This window comes from Populus trichocarpa, chromosome 13 (genome assembly GCF_000002775.5).
Source record: "Populus trichocarpa isolate Nisqually-1 chromosome 13, P.trichocarpa_v4.1, whole genome shotgun sequence".
Lineage (NCBI taxonomy): Eukaryota > Viridiplantae > Streptophyta > Magnoliopsida > Malpighiales > Salicaceae > Populus > Populus trichocarpa.
This window is the reverse complement of record NC_037297.2, coordinates 5,435,157-5,459,162: the sequence shown is the minus strand read 5'-3', so window position 1 is coordinate 5,459,162 and position 24,006 is coordinate 5,435,157. Positions and strand designations below refer to the sequence as shown.

Here is a 24,006-nt window from a genome sequence, read left to right as displayed (position 1 = left end):
TTTCTGAAGACAGGCAATAATCTGAAATGATGTAACTAGCTGGAGGAATTACCCAAGACCCAAGGTTGGGAAATTACAGCACATATAAATTGTTTTGTCTTTTTTTGAATAAAAAAGGCTCATACCCACCTTTGTGTTTTATTACTCTCTAATGTGTATGGGATTTAACCAAGAGGATTTTAGAAAGATCTTTTCAAATTAATCAGACTATGGATTTTTATTTGTATTCAACAAAGAAGTCATGAATTAACTCTTTGAACAGGTTAATCTATTTTCCATTTATGTGTACATAAACTTGTGTTCATAAGCATATATGCATTCATGTTTTCCTATTTAAATGTCATGCATGCATATGCAGGTTGAAATATAGGTCCCTGAAAAGCCCAATCCACAAAGTTTATTACACCCGATTGTGACAAAAAATTATGGATGATGAAGAATGTGCTCACTGAAATTCCCACTTCCAATAGGAGTTAGACTCCTTGAAGGCTAACATGAATCGCATCACAAGTATGCTTGAGCAGTACTCAAACAACTCTCTGGTGGAGGCCCATCTAATTGGCCCATATTTTTTTTTATTCTAGGGTTAAAGTAGTAATTTCATTGTGCCAAAAAATAACAAATCTAACCTTATATAATATGTTAAAGACAATTGTATCATGGTAAAAAGATTATCTTGCTCTTAATGTCTAATTTAAAGATTTTTTTTTTATTCAAGAGTAATTTTATAATTATATTGTTATAATTAATAGTATTTTAAGTCTTAATGTAAAGTAAATTCTTAATTTTTTATTAATAAAAAAATATTGGAAAAAAAAACTATGCTGAATGACATTTGAAATGATATACAATATATGATAAATTAGTTAAACCTTTTTCCAAACTTTAATTCATTTGAGAATTAATTTTTATATATATAACTAATCTCAATTTTAGTTATGACTGCCCTATACTTTAATATATTTAAAATCAAGTTTTTTTTTTGTTATTTTTTCAAGATTTCATTAATATTTTATATATATAACTAATAACATGATTTTAATACCTCAATTTTAATAACCTTTAACCTAATTAATTAATTTTAATTTTTTTCTATGGACTTAATTTTAAATTTTGAAGATAAAATTTAGGGTGTGTTTGAGATTATGGTAGCGGTAGTGGTTTAAAGTACTTTTTTATTTAAAAAAATATCAAAATAAATTTTTTTATTTTTTAAAAATTATTTTTGATATCAGTACATCAAAACAATCTGAAAACATAAAAAAAAAATTACTTTAAACAAAAAAAAATTAAAATTAAAGAGAATGCTATTTATACCACATTCTCAAATACACCCAGCCTCTCCATTTGAAAATTCTGGTTTTAATCTAACAATGAAGAGATTTTAAGATTGTTGGTGCATTTAACACAAAGAAGAGAGGGTACGCAGGCTATTTAAAAAAAATCAAAATTTTTTATGTTACATTTAAAATTTATTTGTTTAATTCTCAAAATTAAAAATTAATTGTATCAAAAATTAAAAATTAATTAGTTAGGTTGAAGATTGTTAACATTGAGGGTAGTTAAGTTATAAGATTAAAAAAAAAATGAAATTGAAAATACAATTACTGATTCTTAAATAACTCTGTGTGAGTGATTGTAAATAAAATGTAAATGGTAGAAAAAGAAAAGGAGAATAGTAAATATCATTTTACCAACAACAACAGATCGGTTTAGAATTTTTAAAATATTTATTTTTTTAATTTTATTTCTTATATATTTTTTTAATTATTTTACTGTGATATTAAAAATAAATTTTAAAAATAAAAAATATATATAATTGTAATATATTTTAAAATAAAAATATGTTAAAAAAACAATATAGACTTCAGTAGGCAAATTGCAGGGGCAGAAATTGAAGCCATTTATTGGAAATTAAAATGGAGAAAATGGAGGATGGTGATTCCCTATACCTGCAGCTTCACAAGCTATCATCAGTAGCAACAAAGGAAGAAGATGTTGAGCACATCCTTACTTCTCTCTGGAAAACCAGAAGAACCGGTCTCCCTTCTCCCCTTAAATCCCGCTTTCAATCTCTCCTCGATATCCCTTCCCTTCCTCAACTCGATCCCGTAATCACTTCTTCTTCTTCCTTCTCCTCCTCTTTTTTTTCTTAATTTTTTTTTTAATAATACCTAGTTAATTAGTTAACTGAAAAGGTTGTTGTAGTTGTAGGTTTTGGCATGCCTTCGTTCGATTATCAGAAAATGTGTACATGAGAATATGAGCAGTGATGAGCTGCTGAAGCTGTTTCCACCTGATTTATCCCTTGATTTGCAAACCACTCTTATCACTTTGCTCCTCAAGTATCAAATTCAATGGAAGCAGGATGATTTAGCTACAACCGAACAGGTTTTATCTTACCTCTTAATTTTTTTTGTATTTGTCATTTTGGTTAACATATGTTTTTTCCTATCCAGCATTCGTTGCCGAGGACTAGTGTTTTTGGGATTAGTGGTCCGCCGTCGTTTACGGCTGAGGTTCCGACGCAGCTTTGGCCTCGTCAAGATGATACTAATGGACGTTTTAATCATAATGGTTTTGAGGAGCCTACGTCAATGATTGCTGAAACTGCTGCCTCAGTTTTTGCCCAACATCATGTTACTGCTCTTGACAACATGGTAAGGGAAGTAAACATGTAGTTAGTTACAGTGTTTTTCTTCAATGTACTATGCCATGAACAAGTAGTTAGCTGCTACATTTATTTTAGATATTTTAAACTGTTTGTTGTCCTTGAATGAGAACTCTGGTTTTACCCTCTAATATCATTTGTCACTAAGGAGGTATCTGCTCAAGTTGGTGATGTTTTACTTTCTGGCTCTCAGTGCCCCACTTGAAAAAAAAAAGATGGAAAAGAAAGGAAGCCTTGAACTAATTCTCGGTTGCTCAAATTTGCTTTGAGGATATCTCAAATTAACAAAGAGAATAGGTTGACTACTTCTGTTTACTTGTTCTAGTGAAACTATTTTTGTGATGCTGAATTGTTCTCTAACTCGGTAAAAGAAGCTGTATGTCCAGCAAAAATCGCATTGGCAATTCTTTCTAGAGAAACAATTAAGTAGAAGGGGAAAAGAGTGACTCTACCCACTTGCACTGGATTTCTATGGGGAGAAACTTAAAAGAGAAAGAAGAGGAGGAGATTTTATAAATTCAGCACGTATAATCCTAAATCCTAATCGTTGATTCCTAGGAAGCTGAAAGATCCTGTAACAAGGTCATAGAGGGAACAGCAGTCAAGAAGTTAATCCACATGAGATTTAAACTGGCTCTGAAGACCATGCATCTCAATCTCCTTCACTTCAAATCTCTTTCTGTTCATCTCAGACCACAAAAGCCACATTTAATACAAGTGCGTCATTCATACTGAAACATCCTTCAGATTGCACCATCTCAGCCATTCCAAAATTCTATCTTTCCAGCCTTTTAGCATGCGAATCCCTGAAATTGCCGATGTCCTACTTGATTCAAAAATAACTAAGACCCACTTTTCTCTTGCTTCCTTGGAATGAAGTGAGAAACAATCCTCTGCTATCCATTGACTGCACTTATGCTTACAACACCATGCTAGTCCAGTTCCTATTTTTTTAATCTCTTTTGACATGATCCTGTTCCTATTCCTATTGAGCTTTGCCATCGCCCCCTGAGAAAGCAACTTTAGTTGGAGTCCTGACTTTCAATTACAACTCAAAGGAAGTCTTGAAATATGTTGTTTGACCCTCCATGAGAAGCTCTAACAAGCTTCTTTTTCTTTGGGGGCAACTATACCACCATGTCCTTACATCTCTCTCCCATTACCATACACAGCAATTTGGGTTTGAAAGAGCATCTCTGATTAGCAAAAGACTAATGTAGAAATTTTATTTATGTACTTACATATCTTTTTCTGCTAATAATATCTATTAAGGTGTAATTGCTTTCGTGTATACATTCAAATTCCAGGCCTTCAATAAAGTGAACAAGATTGCTCATGATAATGCACATCAGAAATTTGAATCCTTTGGTAATTTATATATGTGACTGGATTTTACTATTATATAGGCTAATGTACCTCGCCTCAAATCAATGACATGGACCGCAGAGAATCGCAACCCTTCATCAGCTAATAGAGTTGCCATCATAACTCTCAAGGTATGTGAATGCTGGTATTGTGTTTTCTTGTCTCAGTAAGCTGAGCAAACTTCCAAAGAGCTACATGTTTCTCCACAAGTAAAGAGAACTTGTACTGACTTTTTGAATGGTCATTTAATGTACTATTGGAATTGTAGACTTTGAAATTACACAGAGATATTATTCTTGTTGGAATTGCTAGCTTTATATTTCTGACTGGTTCTCCTGCTCTTTTTGATCCACACTATTTTGCCATTAAAGGCCTCATTTTCTTTGTGATTGATTGTGTCAGCTATTGGGTACCTTAGGCATATTATGTCACCAAAAGAGAGATTAACCAGCCTGGACTTATTAGCTGTTTTATTGGGTCATTTGTCCCCCTGGGTTGATATGAGCACAGTCCTATATGTTTCACACTTTCATAATGGCAGTCCGTATGGGTATGAGGTCAATAGTGGTTTCAAATTTAAAAAGTAGCTTCATCAGGAAACAACAAGGGTTGAACAGAGTGGCAGTGTACTATAGATTCCAAGCTGTATCGGCTCATGGGTATTCTTATTGATAGACGTTGGCTGATTCAGAGCAATAGGATCTCTGTACTGTTGTGTATTTGTAAAGCATTCCATATAGTGAGTTATTCAGGATACAATTCCTTAAGTGATGGAAAGTGGTGTATAGAGGCCAAGAATCATTGCTGTTTTAGATCTACTTTGAAAACATATCTAATTACAATTTTAGACCTTCCTCCGAGTACTTATCAAGTGTGAATTCCTCATATTTGATAATACTTTGAGTTTAGACCTTTCCTCAAGTATCTATCAAGTTTGAATTCCTCATATTTAATGAACAATTCACAAGAAGTGCTTCCTTTTTCAGAATGTTTAACTCTCTTTCTATTCAGTTATTAGAACTTCTTATGGTGCTCTTTTGTGTATCTTATATATATTTTCCTGTCTTGATTCATAGCTTCAAGATTACAGCAAGTCTTCTTCAGGAGAAACGGAAGTGAAATTTCAGCTTAGCAGAGACACGCTTGAAGCTATGTTAAGATCAATGACCTACATCAATGAGCAGCTTTCTAGCAGGGTATGCACAATTCTCAATCTTGATATGTTTGCGAGTAAAATTTTAAAAAAATTGATGATCTTTCTAGGGTTCTTTAAAATAGGACTCATTTATCAAAATTTTGAAATATGTCAGGTCATTTAATAAACAAGAAGAGAAAATTATGAAAAAGAATGCCTGCTATCTTCCTTGTCAAAAAAAAGAAGAAAAAAGACCAATGCTTTTCACGCTCTGGGCATTTTCAATGGGTGTTTCTCTTCTCTTTTCATCATTTAACTGTTTATGAAGAAACTCAAAATTATTTGCACAGAATTGTGTAAAGTCTAAACTAGGTGCGTGGTAGTTGATGATAGAAATTGGTGCTAGTTGGATTATTTCATATAAATGAATAGATATAAGAGGTATATTACTTCAAATATCTACCATTTCATTCTCTTTTTTTATGGGCAAAAAGGGTGAATTTGGAAACTGTAGGATCCTTAATTTAATATCTCTGCACTTTCTTAGTAGTGAAATTCCAGGGAAAAAAAGCTTGTTGTATAGTTCCACTACTGACTGCACTGGTCTCTATTTTATTTTTTTAATCTTAATACCAATAAAAAATTTCACAACAAAGGGCAGCTTAAGGTTACTAAATAAATAAATTGGAAGAGAACAAATGAGGCGAATGATGGTAGTATTGTCAGATTTCACTTTTCTGTCCAAGCTGCTCCAAAATAAACAAAGATCCTCATCATTTGGTGTAGTAGGTCGTCAATTTAAAATCCTGGATGCTTAGCTGATCTGGTGCTATACAAGTATTCTCTGTGCTTTCTTGAATTTATATTTCTGTGGTTGCACACATGCTTGATATTGCTGAGGGAAATCCGTGTTGTAGTTGCACAGGAGGTGATGCTTAAAATGCTACTCTTGGGTGCTTAGATTTTTCCAAGGGGTGTGATTCTTTCCTGTTGTTGATAAAAGCTGAACTTGTTATGTTAAACAATTATTTTTTGGCCAGGTTGGGAGCTCTTCTGGACCAGCTCAGAAGAAGCAAAAGCAGTAGATCCATGGGAGCTCTTCTGGACCAGCTCAAAAGAAGCAAAAACAATTTATTTTTTTGGCCAGGTTGGGAGCTCTTCTGGATTCATTCAGTTGCTTGTTGTGCCAAAAATTCTTCGATTGGGGTGACCAATCAAAAGTGCATTATACGAGCCATGCCCTATTGTTTAGAGTATTTTTAGCAGGATAGGTATAATTTCTGCAAAATCTGTGCACCTAGTTTAGGTATCCTAGTTTCCTAAAACTTTGACTGCCTGCTCTTTTGAGGGTGTATTCTATTTTCTCTGTAAACCAAAATCCCCATTTTAGGATCTATGATCGTGGGACAAGAAAATGCTAAGAATAATAGTGCTACCCTTAGTGCCATGTCATGATATTTTGAGGTGATCTAATCCGATTACCTAATACATCTAAAACAACTAGGTTTTGCGACGGAGCTCCACTCCTGACTCTCTTTTTTTTCCATTATTAAGCCTTTTATCTCCTTTTAATTGAGTTTTTCTAGATGAAATTAGTGTTGAATTATGGCAAAATTAAAAAAATAAAAGAAATAGGATTGAATTGTAAAACATGGAGAAAATATTTGGCTAATCCCTACTTCTCAACAATTTTCATTTTAGTTTTAAAAAAAATTAGATTTATTTTTTAATTTGAGTTAGAGAGAAGAGAGAGAAATTTATAAAAAAGTTGTTGGTTATAACGGCAACTAAAATGACTAAAATTTGTGTCAAAAGTTTTATTCAACGAAAGAAGTTTGATAGTTGTGAATTTTAGTTCGTTAGTTTAATATATTCTATAGTTAATCAGTTGGTTATACGTGATATTATTATGTGATATTATTATATTCGTATAAATACATATTTATTATTATAAAAGTTTAATTTATCTTTAATATTTATATAATATTAGATTAATGAATCTAATATTTGATTTTTGAATTTAAAGTAAAGATAAAGTTCATAAGACAAAAATGTTTTGCAAATAAAATTATAAAGTTGTTGTAATTATAGGATTCTTATTTCATCAAAACATTTTTTCTAAAGTGTTCTTAGTCGATACTCTTTGAAATACTAGATATTTATTAGAGCTGTAGAGACTGATATATATTATGTTCTTTTAAGTTGTTGTAATTATGAGATTCCTATTGCATCAAAACATTCTTTCTAAAATGTTCTTGATCGATACTCTTTGAAATATTAGACATTTATTAGAGCCGTAGAAACTGATACATATTATGTTTTTTTTTTAATGTTCTTTTCCTTATGAAAGGAAGCAGCTGTTCTCATAAGTTGGGGTATAACCTAGAACTAACATGTAGGTGTTTGTCATAAAACATGTATCTTGAACTGGCCTGCATAAGAATTTCATATGGAGAAATCATCTATATTTATGGAAAGACACACGTGACGGTTGTGTAAGTAATCCTTAGACTTGAAATCACTAAATTATCTTATATAGAGAATGTTATGTTTTGATTATGTTACATGTTATCTTAATCGAGGTAACAAAGAGGCAAACATTAAGTATAACATGAACTATATGAGGGTACTTGAATGATAAAAAAAATATTCATCACCCTGATGAATTAGGAAAAATATTTCATCTGTTCTTAAATAGTATTGACTGATAAATCCTTGATCAAGGTGGAATAAGATTTGAAAAGAGTTTTAAATCTTATTCAAACGATCAATGACTATTATGTAGAGAACAAACATGATTTAACATGGCAAACATATTTCATGCTTTAATGTAAATCAGAATATTATTGATAAAAGGATATTAATTACATTGAGAAACCAGTCATTGAAAGGTTAAGTCGAACCACTAATGACTTTTCTAATATTTAGAGAATCATGACACGTTGCTAGACGATGCATTTGATCTTCATATATAAATTAATTAATTGTTGAATTGATAATAAATTAAATTGCTTAATTTATTTAATTATAATTATAATTTATATTTGGATCAACATATTAGGAATCTAATGGGTCACATACATGAAGCACCATTAGTCAGGAATTAAACTACGATGATTTAATTAAGTATGACTTAATTAAAATCTATTTTAGAAATTAAGGACAAGAATATAATTATTTCTAGACATGGAAGAATCAAGTAAGGACTTGATTGGATTAATTTCTAAAATTATCTTGAATTAATATATGGATACTATTCAATGGACAAATTGATATTTTGTCAATTTATAGGGTTTTTAGATTTCTCTATAAATAGTAAGTTATGCATTTTATTTTAGAATGATTGTCTGATATACAAAAAAATTACGTAAGTCACAGAACAAAGAGTTAGCACTCTAGGCATAGCAATCTCTCTCTTCTAAATAGGAATTTAGAAAACTTCTCACTGGTAGTTCATGTGGATTACCCTCCAAACAATTGGATGACTTGTGGTTTGCGATAACCTAGCCTTTAAAGAATTATTCAAAGCTGAAGAAGATCATATCTTCAGGTAATAAATCATTAAACAACTGTAGATCTGTCAAACATGACTCCTGAATAATTTTGTTTTATTATTTCCGCTACATGTATGATATTCGAGAACCCAACACAGCCTTCATCTTGCATGAAAAAGTAGATCGGGTTAGAGAGATTATTTTTTTCAGTTTGATTTTATGTTTTTGGAACAATTTTGGATGTTTTGAGTTGAGAAGTTAATTTATTGATGCTTATATTGTGTTTGTTAGGTTTTTGTGTCAAAATATGTTAAAAATGGAATTTTGAACCCGAAAACACATCGGTTGATTTTTCAACCATCCCAAAATGATCGGAATCTAGACTTGCAAGCGACGCATCATCTATATTTTTTTGGATGATTATGTATCAGCTTAACATGTGACATTTTGATAATAATTTGTCATTAATATTGAATGAGAAAAAAAATTTGTATTTGTTTTGATTTTTTTTATTTTTAATCAAATTAAAAGCACATGATAAAAAAGAAAAAGATATGTTTTTTTATTAAAAAAATATTAATAAAAAAGTATGAATTATACTAGAAAATATTTTTTCAATAAAGTTTAAGTTATTTATTTCTATAAGTGAAAATTAAAAAGTTTTTCGTAATATATATATATATATATATATATATATATGTTTATTTTAGTTTTTTAATTGAATTAATAAATTTATTATTATTTATTAAGATATGTAATTTTTTATTTATTTTATTAAACGTGTTTAGTTTGCATGGGAAATCAAACTAGAAAAGGGAAATATAATTTTCATAAAAAGAAAGTCCAAGGCTACCGGCTGGAAAGGAATCGAATATTCGAATGTAGAAGTCGGAAAGAAGGTGGGTGGGGTCTGCGCATTAAAATTCACTTTTTTGATATATGTATATCACATTCATAGCTTACTCCTAGTCTTTTCAACAGCTTACTTATTATAAATACTTACTGCTGAGGCATTGGCGTCTGGCAGGCAGCCAAATTCAATTGTTTTTTGGCTTTAAAGAAATGGAAACCGAAAGGCTGAAAAGTTGAAGGCATAACTTTATGTTTCACCTTGCGTAATATACTTGACAAAATCATGTTTTGCTGGGACATTGCTCTTAGTTCCCCTCAAGTTGAGAGGGACAGGACAAGATCAACACCAAATTGTCGGTTCGAAAAGCGTTGTTGTTTTCTGGCTAGATTGGATTCATATCCAACAACAATTCAAGGGTCGGTTGTCTTGCGTCAATCTGATAACGTATCTATGCCAACAGAAAGAAGAATTGACGCGTAACGTATGATCTCAGTAATGCAGAGAGGTGGGCTGTTCTAGTCACCTTTACTTAACCAGCCCCACTTGCCACTCTCTCTTTTGTTCCCTTTGCAGATATTGACCTTAGCCAGCAGCGCTCTTTGATTATAGATGTAGCTACTTGCGCACCCCTTTACTGAAAAAGGAAGAAGAAAGAATCCTTTTTTCTGATAGATAAGGGAGCAACCTTACAAAATATCTCCGCCATGGTCCCTGGTCGGGCTGGACGGAATACTAGGAGCCATAAATGGGTCTTTCATGGTGGTTTACTGGGAGAGGACAGATTGTCTACACGCAACGAAGTGCATCTTTAAAGTTTCATTGAAAGAGTAACTAACTCCCTTTGAAGTTGCCAGGAAAAGCCAACAGTCTGACTTTCAAGAACCTTGGAAAGGAAGCAACAGAGAAGATGATCAGCTTGAGATATATTCCCTGCATTGTGTTTCAGTTAGAAAATGGCGTCTGGCCGGCAACCAAGCACATTTAAACCCAAGCTGTAGAAAGGCGGTAGCATTGCTGTTGTCAAACTTGATCAATATATAACTCACATCCTCAGTCCAATCAATACCTGGAACAATATGTCCTCCTGTGAACTTGCAGTGCTATATATACAGCAAAATACTGCATTTCAAGGAACAGGCAAATTGAACAGCTACACTAGACAAGACCTATAACGGATCCGAAACAATCATGCTGCCACAGGTCCACGGACAGATGACAACCCTGCATATCACCCGCACAGAGTCTACTCGAATAATCTCTTATAAGATAATGCCTGGGCATATCAAAGATGAAGAGGAAAAACTGAGGAGAAAATTTGAAACAAAGCATTAAACGCCTGGAATTGATCACATTCATTCTACAAATTGTAATTTACAATATGCAGGGATTTCAAACAATCTTTATCCCAGAAAACCTCAAACTGCTCACTCTTAGAACCTAAAAAATTCACACTTCAAGAAATCAAAACCAAAACTCATTCTTGAAGAGATCAGATCAATAAATTAGAAAGTAATCAAAACCCAGCCAAGTAATAAATCGTGGTAGACCAAACTATAAAATCAAAAAAGCCCAATCTCACACAACTAAACCAAAAGGAAGGAAAACTCAAACCACAAAACTTCCTCTCTTTTCTTCGCTACAATGCTTATCTTCAATCTGAATCACTAGAGCTCGAGCTCGAGCTCGAATTAGAACTCGAACTATGAGATTTTGCCTTCTTGCCTTTGGTATCTGATATGCTCGAACTCGAATTTCCAGGTGTTTCATCGAATCCATGCTTTGATTCACGAGGAGCAATTGTGCTGGTTTCTCCACTACCAAACTCAGCAGTATCCGGTTCACTCTCCTTGATGGAAGTCACTTCAATTACTTGCACAATGCTTGATTCCACAGCCTTGATGGAACTCACTTCATTTACTTCTACAGTACTTGATTCAATATCCTCAGTGGAATCCTCTTCATTTATTTCTGAATTCCTAGAATCCATCTCCTTGGTAGAAGCTGCTTCATGTCCTGGTTTATCATTCGGATCCAGCAACTTCGGCCGCTGCTCAATATTTCCTTCTGAAACCTGCTTCATGGCGGTATGAATATCCTCCAGAGATCTTGCTTCAACAACTGGCAAAGCTGAACTGGTTTGCCCGAGATCTTTGGTATCATCCACGACTAGCTGCTGCTCAATTGCACTGGGAACAATGATCTCCTCAACTTCTACTCCTTCATGAAGCTGCCTGAAAGCCAAGTCAACATCTTTGATTGTTTTAACTTCAAGGACTGGGATCTCCTTGGCAGATCCCATTTCATTTGCTTCTGTTGTTGCATCCCTCGAATCCACCAGTTCCTCAATATTCTCTTCTGAGATTTGCTTCATAGCAAAATGAATATCTTCTAAAGATCTTGCTTCAACAACTCGCAAGTCTGAATCAGTTTGATGTTTAGATTCATCCTCAGCTAATTGCTCCTCAACCATACTTGGAAGGATGACTTCCTCAACATTTGCTCCTTCATGAAGTTGCTTGAAAGCCAAGTCTATATCTTCAACTGATCTAACTTCAAGGACTGGGAGCTCTGGCTTGACCTCTGTCAGGCTTAAATTTTTTGGCAAGAAGTCAAATTCAGGACTAACACTAGTATTTTCTGGTACTTGTTCATCATGGAGTGACTCGCCAACAACTTCTTTTATACTGAAGTCCCCAACTGTATCCAATTCTGACAACAATCCCTCATCAATCTCCTTTAACTCGTCTTCATCTTCGTTGATATTTTCCTCGGAAACAGGGGGGCCATATGCTTCTCCTGGGTAATTAGAGTGTTCTAAGACCTGATGATAATCCTCATATACAATTTTATCAAGGACATCATCTTTCAAATCCATTCCACCATCTGGTGATTTGTATGGTAGACTATTGGGAGAGTCTGAGGTGAAATTTGACATCGAGGAGGTGATACTTCTTGAAATTCTCTCTTCAGGATTGTGGACTTCTGGAATGTTTTCGTTGTTGGAAATGGTAACAGATAGTCCCTGTTTGGTGTCATAGAAATCACGTTTAATGAACTAATTCAGCTACCTAATAAATCACTGATTTGCTGTAGAGTTCTAATACAAAATCCAAACCACAAATATTGAACTGATTTAAATGTTGAGAGAAGCATTCAAGTACTAGAATTAATCGCAAACAAATCCAACACACGAGCAAAAATTCATATAGGTTTGAGAAAATAATATTGATAAATTCTTCAATTATTCCCAAAGGAAGGCATTCATACAACAAGAGGTCTTCATGGAAGGTAATCTTATGCACAACCCATGAAATATGCTGTGCGTACAACAAGAGGTCCTCATCTCAGATCAGTCATTCAACAAAACATGTACAAGAAGCAATACATACTAGAATTAAGAAAAAAGTAAAACTAGAAGCAGAAGAGTTGCATGCCTTACCCGAGGTTCATCGTGATTGCTAAAAGATTGTTCAAGCATGGATTTATCTGACAAAGACTGCTGTTTCTCCAATTCAAGATGAGGTTTTTCCTCAGACAGTGGATTTTGGTGACCAGATTCTGAAGAAACAACTGTCACATCCACATCTTGGTGAAAACCAGCACCAATGGCTGAATCAGAACTTGATAAATGCACTTGATCCTGTTCAGATTGGATGGTTTCTCCCTTCTCTGATGAATGCTCCTCCACAAGCTTCATCTCCAAAGAAGATACATTTAGATGAGTCCCCTTAACTTGCTCAGCCACCACTGATGGCTCTCTTTCTTCATGCACAGACAAATGTAAATCATTCGAAGGAACATGCTGAGAATTAGAATCCACTGGATCTAATTTCTCACCCACAGCTTGGAAGCCATCAGCATGAATATCCACATCAAAACTTGTTGAGCTGACTTGATCCTGCTCAAGCCCAAAAGATTTTTCAATACCAATTGCATGGTCCTCGACAGGTTTAGCCTCTGAAGCAGATAAATTAGTGTCTACTGAAACCTGCTCAACTACCAGTAGAGGATAATCTTTTTCCAGTACTGGCAAATTGCTCTCTTCAGAAGCCATCTTATAACTAGAAGAGGCAGAATCCAACTGCTTATATCCATCAACAATGATTTCTGCATCAAGACTTGATGAGTGCAGTCGATCCTCTTTGTGATGAGAGTTTTCTTCCTTACCGGCTACAACCTCCTTTGCTGATCCATTGTCTGATAGAGATGGAGAAGAATCAACTGAGAAATTCTCAGCAGCTGATTCAGGCTTTGTAAACCCATTTTGACCATCAAAATTTGACTCTGCTCCTGAGAACCCAAGCTCTGTAATCTCATTCCCAGTATTTTCTGCAACTCCTGTTGATCTGAATTCAGTTTCATCTGGTGAGTGTGCTTGTGAAGAGCCTTCAAGCATCACTTGGTAACTAGACGTATCCTTCTCCAAGTTCTCAGCATGCGCTTCAGAATCTTTATCTGCAAATTCAGCCATTGCCAGAGGTGAACCCATTTCTGATCTTTGTGTGTCGGAAGAAAGAGAGGAAAAGGAGAGAATAGTCTCAATTGATGGGGGGCTTGAATCATAAACAGGATCACTATGTTGACCATCATCCACCACTGCACTTGTCAAATGGATATCTGAATTATGAGAAGTTTGTAATGAAATGCCAGGTTCCTCAATATGATGGCCTCCTGGCTCCAAAACAGGTTCTTGATTGTCATCTGCCATTCCACTTAAAACATTTGAATCAGACTCTGTTGAGCTTTCCTTCAAAATGCCAGCATCCCCAATTTGATTGCCTGTTGACTCCAAACCAGGCTCCCTGTATTGACTTCCATCCATCATCTGACTTGTAAAATGAAAATCTGAATCAAGAGAAGATTGCGTTGAGATGTCACATTCGTCAATATGATCATTTCTTGACTCCAAAACAGGCTCCCTGTGTTCATTATCATCTGCCAACCCATTCACAAAATGAAAATCAGAATCAAGTGAAGTTTGGATGGAAATGTGAGAGCCCTCAATCTGACTATTTGTTGGCTCCAGACTTGTTGATCCTCTATTCACATCACATATTTTTTCATCTATCTCTGACAATGAGGATAGGCTTGATCTACTGCTGTAATCCTCTTCACCATGTCCCATACGCAGAAGAATTTCACTTGTGTTAAGCTCCTCAGGAGTTACCCCTCCTGATTCAGACAAGCCAGAATCTATTTCGTGGTGGTTTTCAACGTCCCCTAATGCAAATTCAGCCCCATCATGGTGCAAATCACTCTTCTCAACCTGTTCATCTTCCACAGAATCTACCTCTTCAGATGATAAACTTCCCCTTTCGACAAGGAGAGAAGCATGGTCAACATTGGAAATCATTTCTGTTTCTTGAGAAACATCTTCTTCATTGATCCTCTTGTCCTCTTCCTCCAAAGCTGAACTAACTGACTCGGTATCTGGAACTGAGCTCACCTTTGACTCGCTAGCTTCACTTAATTGGCGCTGGAAAGTGTGATAGCTTGTCCCTTCAGTAGCAAATCGTTCGGGTACAAAATATGGCTTCCATCGAAGATCATGCCTGGTCCCCGCCAAAGTTGATGGCCCAATGCTGAAACTTTCATGCCTTCGGAAAAATGGTTCCCTATGCTGAGTTGCAGAGAATTCCTGTTGAAAACTATCTCCCTTAAGATCGGGCTTTTCTTCATTTGAGTCATAGGGAAGGTCAAAAGGATTTCGTCTTGGCAACAATACAGAAGGAGCAGACCCAGGAACATCATCATAAGGAAAATCAAACGGGTTGTGCCTAGCTGTTGAAATAGATGGAATGTTGATGGGAATATCAGCAGCATCCAAGTCTATAAGATTCTTCTCAGCCATCAATCTCATGTTTCTACGAGCCCTTCTCCTTGCAATAAGACTCTCCAAACGCTGGTTTCTTTCGAGTTCTAAAGTCCCTAAATCCATGAGGTTTTTCTGGTCGTCCTCTGTCCATTTGATTGCAGATTTACTTTCATCCTCTTTACTGCCTTGTGCTTCTTCTTCATTATCATTATCATCATCACCGTCTTCGTCTTCATCTGCCTGGTTTCCCACATCCTCCTCTGACTCAATACTGCTCTCATCGCTCTTATGAGACCCCTCTGAACCAGCATCAGATCCATCATTGGAAATGTTAGCTGGTTGTGGAGCTTCCTCATCTAAAAGTGGGTGGAGCTCATCAAGCATTGGAAGAATGTCTGCCATTGAAGCATCTGGAGAGGAGCTTTCCACCCCATCAGATCCAGAATCAGAAGCCTCGTCATCATCCTCTTCATCATCATGGTATGCACGTTTCCAAGATGATTCCTGAGAAAATTCCAAGTAACCATTATGAGTTTCAATAAACTCTCCCACAGAATTATCATCGTCAAGATTCTCATCTCTTGAATTTTGAAGCAAAGAATATTGTTCTTCGACACCCTCTGCATGACTTAACACTTCTTTGATCCCAAGATTCTCCTCTTGAATCTCCCTCTTCTTTCCTAACTCTAAATTATCAAAATCACTCTCCACTTCCTCAACAACTTGCTTCTCAAATTGAACTTCTCGGGAAGTTTCATCAATCAGCGGCACATAATCTCCTGAATCGCCATGAACCTCAATCTTCCTATTTTTGTTCTCCAGCAAGCTCTCTTCTTCAACATCTCTGTTCCCTACAAATCCCTCTAAACTAAAGCTTTCATCTTTCTGAACAACAAAAGTGGCATCCTCTGCAACCCCTTCCTTCTTTAAATATGAAATCTCATGGCTAACTTGTTCTTCTTCTTCTTCTTCTTTTTCTTCTTCTTCTTCTTCAACTTCAGGTATATTTGGCTCCCCAAAACTCAAAAGGGTCCCAAGCAAAATGGCAGTACAAATCAAAACAGGGGATGCAGTGACTAAAAGGGAAAACAAAAAAGGAAATGACCTATACAACAATAACAAGTAACAAACCATGCCCACAAGAAATGGATGTTTGCAAACTGATCTATAACATAATTGAAATGAAATCACCAAAAATCTCCTGATTTGAACTCTAATTCTCATTGCATCAATACCCATTTCGTCTCTCTCTCCTTCTCCTGTCACAACCTGTTTTTTAACAAACAAAAAAAGAGCTTGGAATTAGAAACTAACTAAAATGCACTAGATCCACGAAACCCAATTGCTATACATAACATTAGAAAACATATAAAAGGAGCTGATAATTGATAATTTGAGCAAAACCGACCTAAGAAAACCCAATCAAATGAAATACAGAGCAATCAAACGATGATCAAATTCAACTCCTGAAATCCAACGAAAAAAAAAATCAGAAAATCTAAGTGATGGGTTCCGGGTAGAGTTCAAAAGGATAGAAGAAAAATTCAATCCAAATAGAAATCTGGACCATTCAAATTACGATCAACTTAGTGATCATTGCAATATCAATACCTGAGGGGCAGAACACAATAGAAAGGCAAGAGATCGATGCTAAAGTTTGAGACTTTTTAAAGGAACAGAGTGAAATGAATGAATGACTCACCAGATTGACATACAGATCAGAGGACTCAAACCCGAAAAAAGGAAATGGAATCCTCTGCTTTTGTTTCTCTTTCTTTTCCTTTCTCTCTGCACCTCTCTCTTTTAACCAAGATTTCTTCTTTTTGGGTCAGCAATAGGCATGGAGAGGGAGCTTTCTTTTTGTAGAGTGTGATTAAATTTTGTATCAGACAGAGATGATCAAATGGGGAGGGAGGTGGTATGATAATAATGGTACTAAAAGCAGAGAAAGAGAAAAGGTTGAATGGGAAAGGAAATGAAAATTAAGTTTTATTTATTTATTTTTATGGAATTAGTATATTGTTTTCTGTTATTGAGGATACTTCAATTTACAGTCAAGGAGTAGGACAACCCGATGCTCCTTGAGTTTCTGCCATTGGATTAAGATAACCACTCTCAATTCTGACTGTTGGATTAGCATTAGCAAGGCTAATCATGATTAGGCAGCACATGATAGCATATGATTAGAACTCCACAATATAAATAACCCAATTAATATTTTAAGTATTTGCAGCTGATTGGTTTGGTTTAAAAGAAAAGAGTGTGGGATCGATCATTACATCCATTAGATAAAGGGATTTATTCTCTTTTCTTTCATTCTTTCCAAGTTGGCAGCTAGGACCTGTGTGCCCAACCATCACCCGTCCACTCTCTTCCATGTATATAATTTTAATGTATTTCGACCAAGTTGATCTTAGATTTTAGACACAAAATGATTATTTTTTTCTATTTTATGATCCCAGCTGCTATCAGATTTTGAGAGGAGATTAAATGGACTGAAACTGTCAAAGCTATCGAGCCAGAAGCAATGGAAATTTCAAATGGTGGAGATGACCAAGTGTGGACTGCACAAATCATTCAGGGCCTTGATTTTTTAACCACCAATTGTGTCAACGGGTCTGAATCACTAAAAAAGTTGGTCACTGCTAAGAATTGGAAGGGAAAAAAGGTGGTTTAAAAAATGGCTACCCTTCATGGTGTGGTTCTGTTATTTTCCCCCTCTCTGGGATAATCTTCATGTTTGGTTCATGGCCTGATATGAAAGGACTTTGCTATCAATTGGATTCAAGCTGTTTTAGTGTCATTCCAAGGCACTCTAGTCGCAATATCTTTAACAAAATGTTGTGTTTTTCTTACAAATTCCTGAAATTGTAACAGAAGCATGTGTTGTTGCGGACAAAGGTTTGAGCCAATATTTTCCTGTCTAGCTTGATCTATCTAGATTTGAATGTTGCAATCAACATATCTGAACTCATCAAAAAGAGATCTTGAGAACAAGAAACTGTAAAACAAAAGATATATACAAGAACGTTTTAAGAGCAATAGAGTTTGTAATTTCCCCGGAAAGTAAATTCAGTGGGATATACCTACTGTCTCAGCCTGTGCAGGAAAGATTAACGTAAGCAAAGCAATTAGTTGGCTGTAAAAGATTTATTTTGACATTCAACAAGAACGAAAACGAATTTTCCAATCAAGGTTTTCATCATGCAGCTGTTAGCGTGCCAAGCCACTTGCTCAAAATTTGAAAGAAAAATAATGTTAACCAGAACCTATCCTTGTTCTCGTGCCAACTTCGAGCTCACCTAATTTTCACTTCTTTTCTCCACTTCAGCTTCATCATCACAGTGTGATCGACGCCAAGTGCTGAGCCTTGTGCTCATCCACACTCTCCCAAGTTTGAAAATCATGCCAGCTCTCCTTTCTTTAGTTCTTTTACTATGTCAACTGCTTCACTAACTGCAACATCTTCGCCACTAAGTGGCAAACCTTGTGTTTTCTCATCAATATTCTCCAAGTTTAAGGTTTTTTCATCGCCAGATGAACTGTCATCTTCGTCAGAAGCCATGGAGATACCACTTGGAGTCAATGTCTCTGAGCTCTGTGATTCAGACATGATGGATGGTAGCGGTGATGACGAGCCACAGTTCATCATATCAAACTTTTTCTTGTCATCCTCCCTCATCCATTGGGCATAAGCTTCATAGTTAAACCCAGCTGAGTTTCTGCCACCAAATGCACAATCCAGCTTATCCATATCAAAGAGTTCTTCCATCAGCTTTTGGCTCTGTGGTCCATTGGAATAGACAAAACTCACTTTCTTGTATGTTTTGGGTTCAATAAATGGTTTCACCAGCTGCAAAAAAGCAAGTTTTGTAAATTTCGGAATCACACTTAGCATGGGAGAAGTAACGTTATAAAGGCCACAGGGAATGACCAAGTGAACAAGGTTTGAAACAACAGGGACAAATACAAAATTAATAGGATTTGTTTCATAGTTCCATACATTTGTTCCATTATCAAAGAATATATTAACAATAGAGTGCAGGGAATCAGCATTCTTTCTTACCTTTTCCCCCTTTTTTTAGAGTAAACCATCTCTTATGGTTCTCACCTATTCGGTCAAATATAATTCTGTGCATGTCCTTCCCTAGAAATAAATTAATCCCTCGAGTAGAAGTCCAAATCTTTATTGCATAAGGGAAAAAAAGATGGTGGGTCTGAAAGAACTTCATCACCTAAACTTGACAAATTTCCCCAACAAAATTCTACATTGAATGTGTTCTTACAAGTCTGAACTGCTCCAAGATCTCTCAGTTTTTGCATTGCAACACCACAAACACATCAGATTTAATGGGTTGCAAATACAAAGGATAAAGTAAATATGAAGTTAAATTAAGAGTCTGAACTGCTCCAAGATCTCTCAGTTTTTGCATTGCAACACCACAAACACATCAGATTTAATGGGTTGCAAATACAAAGGATAAAGTAAATATGAAGTTAAATTAAGAGAAATTGCCACAACTCGACTGGATGATGAGAATGAAAATGATAGAGCAAATATGAAGATAGATGATGAGAAATTTGCATAGATGCTAGGATCTCTTCCTACAGCAGAAAGCATTAGGAACCATGAAGCAAGAGCCACATTTACTTTAGGTTTAAGGAATATTAAATCTCAAGATAAAGCATTGTGTATATCATCGCATACCGTCCAAAAGGATTCAAATACTTTGGGGGGGTTGTAGAGGATTCCAACACCTAGTCTCTCAGGGTAATGATTTTGCAGGATGTGAGCTGTTTCCCGAGCAGCCTTCACTGATATGCAGGACATTGTCCACCCTTGGAAATCAATTAGCCATACCATCTGATCCTGATCTGGATTTAAAGTTGTTATAGCATTCTCCATACAGTAAACAAGGTGTCTGATCTGTCCTCTTATGCCGCTTGTATTCTGATATAAAAGGATTTGTCTTAAGTCCCAGAAAGCATGATACTATAATGAACCAAAACAAAAATAATAGTACGCTGAATTTTTCATATTAAGGCATCCACCTGGAAACCAGGTCTAAAGATAAGAACAGTCCGTCCCTTCTTGTCAAGATAATTAGCTCTATAGACTTTTCCAGTCTCAGCTTCATTAGCAATATCTTCCTAAAACATGAAAAGGAAAAAACATCATCTTAATTTGCACAGAAACAGGGCACAGTTTATACCAGTTTCAAACAATGCCCATGTAAGGAATTGCCAGACATCCATATGTTTGAGCGATAATTGGTCTGGAAGCTCTTTTCTTTTCTTTTCTTTTACTTCGTTTATAAAGACTTCCATACAGTCTATGTCAAAGAAATTCAATTCCAAAAAGTACTGGAAGCGTATACCCATCGGATCTTCTCAGGCTTGAATTCCAACCTCCATTTCAATGTGTTTTTCAACATCTTGGCTGCCTTCTTTGTATTCCAGTTCCTTGCTCTGAGATACCTTGATATTGATGCATCAGAACAAAGCACTGGAAGCTTATCAGCTACAGGACCTAGAATCTTCCTAACATCATTGATCTGAAAAAAAAGGAAGAAAGTTAGTTCCCTCCCACATATTTGATTTGATCAACTGTAGTTATACATCACTCAGTAGGGGCTTTGAAAGAGAAATAGAATTTAAAACCCAACATGAAAAATCTAGGAATGGAAAGAATTATTTTGATTGATGATGAGCTTAGCATCAAAAGAAAATCATTAAAATCAAATTGGTTAAAGTTTCCAGTATGCTGGATGCAAAACAAAATAGAGCCAGCATTAAAATTGATCAACCCAGGGTGACAATTTGAGAAGAAGACAAATCCAAATCCTAATCTAATGAAAAGAAGAGCCCTCCAAATGATTGGTAGACTATGCTCCAGGCCCAGTTAGAAGGTAATTGAACCATAGAGAAGAAGCAAAAAAGTTACTGTAGGAGAAAGCAGGATCATGCTTTTGTTTTTACTAGCTGCTAAGCATGCATAATAAGACTCGTTTCTCATGATACAGAAAAGATTAAAAGAAATGACCATGGAAGAGGGAAAACTAGAAGCAAACCCCCCTGCCCTTGTGTTAAGCAAGTGTATAATTAGCAAAGAATTCAGGCATAAACTATTACAAAATTGATAGCTTATCTGATGAAATTCATTGTTGAATCATCATTCCACTTGATAGGAACCAATTAAAATCACCCTTAGGCAACAAGACTTTCTCCTCTGAATTTCAAAATTCATTTTTATCGAAGTAAAAAATATCAATGGTTCTTAAAGCTACTGTTAGGCATTACATATATACCTTAGCCAGCTGCTCTTGCTCCGACAAAGATTTTTCTGTACTGCTTCCTTGCAACTTTCTGATAGACATCTTTGCAAAATTTAGTGACGCTTGTGCAAGCTGAAACCAACATTTAGTAATCAATTAATTCGAGTATCAAACAGTTATTCAAAGTAGATATGCCACATAAAAGGAAAATACATTTCAATGACATACTACATCACAACGATCAACAAGAAGGCACGTGCATATTTATGATGGTTCTGTTCCATTTCATTCTGAGCCAAACTATAATGCTAGAAAATTGATCCTACAACTATTAAACAGCTTAAATAAGGCTTCTTCCTTCCTAATGACTGGATGGTATGAACAGCTTTTGGAACACCTGAAAAATACTTTTTCCCATGCTTAGTGTTTATGAACAGAGAGTGTGAAAGGTCCCTTTTGTATGGAGAAATGACCATTCTTATGGCATTGGACTCCTAAAGACATTACCAATTCAGATCCTTCGGTAGAAAAACAAACTGTTTTGCTTTGTTGAAATCTGTATCAAAGAAATATGAGTGCACAACGCTGGCTATCAAGAGAACTTCTTCCACTTCTCCAAGCCATGATATCTCAAAAATAACGGTGCAAAATACCATTCTCAAAATTCCCATCTTCAATATCCCCCACATGTTGTACAAGGGTGTTTCTTCCTAAAAATTTTCCATGCAGCTAGAAAATCCACTTCCGTGCCCATCAATATTCTCAATAATGAATTTAAGATGATAGCATGGTACCTACAAACTAATTTTATAAATTCAGATGTCAAGAGCTGACAAAGAAATGATCTAAGCATAGCAGCTGCCAGGACTACAAAATTCAATTACTCCCTCCCCTTTTCAAGTCAATGGTCTCTCTATCAACACTACCAATTCCCCATTTCCCATATTCTAAATATCGTTTCTTGTTTCACCTCTTCTGCTCCTCCTTGTGGTTTCAGATTCTTCAAGCAAGTATAGCAAGGAAGTCCTTCGAACAAGAAGACTCACCAATAATTTCAAACTCAATCCCAAAAGTCTAAATCGTTAAACAAATCACAAGCATAACAAAGGACAGAGATTCAATCTTAGCCAACAAAAAAAATCCAAGTAGTCTTGAAATGTTCCGTCCACTTTCTTACCATCAACGATCCATTGATTCTGTTTCCGATCAGTAAGTAAGGAGCATAATGAAAAAACTTTCCATAGCATAAACATGAATACCCTCTTTCCTTTTTTTTCTTTTTTCTTTTTTTTTCTTTTTGTTTTTTCTTGGTTAGCTTTAACACAAACAAAAGCTTATCAAGAACAAGAGACACATAAAACTATCAACCAGTCAATCATAAGTATCTCTGAAAATCCCTGGTGAACTAATAAGATCGTATTAGATATTTCTTGCATGAGTCCTATAGCACCCGTATCCATCACCACAGCCAGAAAAGCAATATCCCTTTAAAAAGATTAAATTTTGTATATGATATTCAAATCAAAACAGACAGAAAAACAAAAGAGAAAAAACTGGGGTTTTGAATTTCGTTACCTTTTAGCTGTTAAACAAGATGGCCCCATTTCTTTCTATTTATGTGCAACAAAAAGTCTCATTTCTGTACAAATGAATATACCCCATTTATATTCTGCCATTAAAAACATGATTTTCCACTAGAAGGGCAAAAAAGAAAAGAAATCCCAGTTGGAAAAAGCCTTTGAATTCAGAGGATAAATGGATAGATACAGTTACCTTGTGTGGTGCAACGTTGGATGATAGATTTTTAGTATCCGAGATTGTTGTTACTCGCAAGTGGGTTTGGACAAACAGAAAGGATATGCCTATAAGAAGAAGAAGAAGAAGTGTTGAGAGACCAAACACAACAGGAAGAAGGGCAGGTAGCTGGCATTTTGAGGTAGTTTTTGGAAGCGGATTTATTCGATTGACCGGTTGTTGATGATGAGTATTTGGCTCCTTGCCTCATTCTGTTCTCCTGCCCGGTGAATGGATAACGAAGGGTGATTTTTAGGAGATTTCGGCCCTTCTTTTTTTAATTTCATTTCTGACATGTGATGGGATGCTAATAGGGTAATAGGTATATCCGCTTTCCGTGGCCCAGTTTTGTTTGTGCCCGAACAGTTATACAGCAGTCACAATCAAGTACCGCAAGTCTAGAATCTGCAGCTAGAAAAATGCACCTCCCCACGCCTGCTTCCGCAACCACTACTTTGAATAATGTGTAAGGTCGACAGAAAAAAAAAAAAAATTTGTGTAAGGTCGACAGAAAAATATATATTTAATTAAAATTATTATAAAAAAATTTTAATTTAATTTGTTTTTTATTAGATTATAATAGTTTTATAGTTTTGAAAATTTA

At 35.3% G+C, this 24,006-nt stretch overlaps 3 protein-coding genes across 9 annotated transcripts; 1 reads left to right on the top strand and 2 right to left on the bottom strand.

Annotated features, from left to right (window-relative positions):
- Positions 1–1,875: 1,875 nt before the first annotated feature.
- Positions 1,876–6,688, top strand: LOC18104143 (uncharacterized). 2 transcript variants are annotated; one of them, XM_052446238.1, is made up of 6 exons: positions 1,876–2,111; positions 2,215–2,391; positions 2,460–2,660; positions 4,078–4,167; positions 5,113–5,232; positions 6,319–6,688. In XM_052446238.1, exons 1-6 carry the CDS (start codon positions 1,920–1,922, stop codon positions 6,379–6,381), a joined length of 843 nt encoding a protein of 280 aa, XP_052302198.1. In that variant the 5' UTR covers positions 1,876–1,919; the 3' UTR covers positions 6,382–6,688. The 2 variants fall into 2 exon arrangements, with proteins under 2 accessions (XP_052302198.1, XP_006375932.2); XM_006375870.3 differs by having other exon boundaries at positions 6,212–6,688.
- A 4,144-nt stretch (positions 6,689–10,832) lies between these two features.
- On the bottom strand, positions 10,833–17,321 carry LOC7493855 (uncharacterized). 3 transcript variants are annotated; one of them, XM_024583063.2, is made up of 4 exons: positions 17,036–17,321; positions 16,742–16,799; positions 12,958–16,602; positions 10,833–12,540 (listed from the first exon to the last, which is right to left on the bottom strand). In XM_024583063.2, the coding sequence occupies exons 3-4, from the start codon at positions 16,570–16,572 to the stop codon at positions 11,170–11,172; spliced, it is 4,986 nt and encodes a 1,661-aa protein (XP_024438831.2). In that variant the 5' UTR covers positions 16,573–16,602; positions 16,742–16,799; positions 17,036–17,321; the 3' UTR covers positions 10,833–11,169. The 3 variants fall into 3 exon arrangements, with proteins under 3 accessions (XP_024438831.2, XP_052302476.1, XP_002319207.4); XM_052446516.1 differs by lacking the exon at positions 17,036–17,321 and adding an exon at positions 16,945–17,003; XM_002319171.4 differs by lacking the exon at positions 16,742–16,799.
- A 1,147-nt stretch (positions 17,322–18,468) lies between these two features.
- On the bottom strand, positions 18,469–23,700 carry LOC7493854 (uncharacterized). Of its 4 annotated transcripts, XM_006375868.3 has the most exons (7): positions 23,382–23,698; positions 23,184–23,247; positions 21,642–21,740; positions 20,712–20,888; positions 20,386–20,484; positions 20,042–20,284; positions 18,469–19,186 (listed from the first exon to the last, which is right to left on the bottom strand). In XM_006375868.3, exons 3-7 carry the CDS (start codon positions 21,708–21,710, stop codon positions 18,737–18,739), a joined length of 1,038 nt encoding a protein of 345 aa, XP_006375930.1. In that variant the 5' UTR covers positions 21,711–21,740; positions 23,184–23,247; positions 23,382–23,698; the 3' UTR covers positions 18,469–18,736. The 4 variants fall into 4 exon arrangements, with proteins under 4 accessions (XP_006375930.1, XP_002319206.1, XP_052302478.1 ...); XM_002319170.4 differs by lacking the exon at positions 23,184–23,247; XM_052446518.1 differs by lacking the exon at positions 23,382–23,698 and having other exon boundaries at positions 23,184–23,277.
- Between the last annotated feature and the right edge of the window lie 306 nt (positions 23,701–24,006).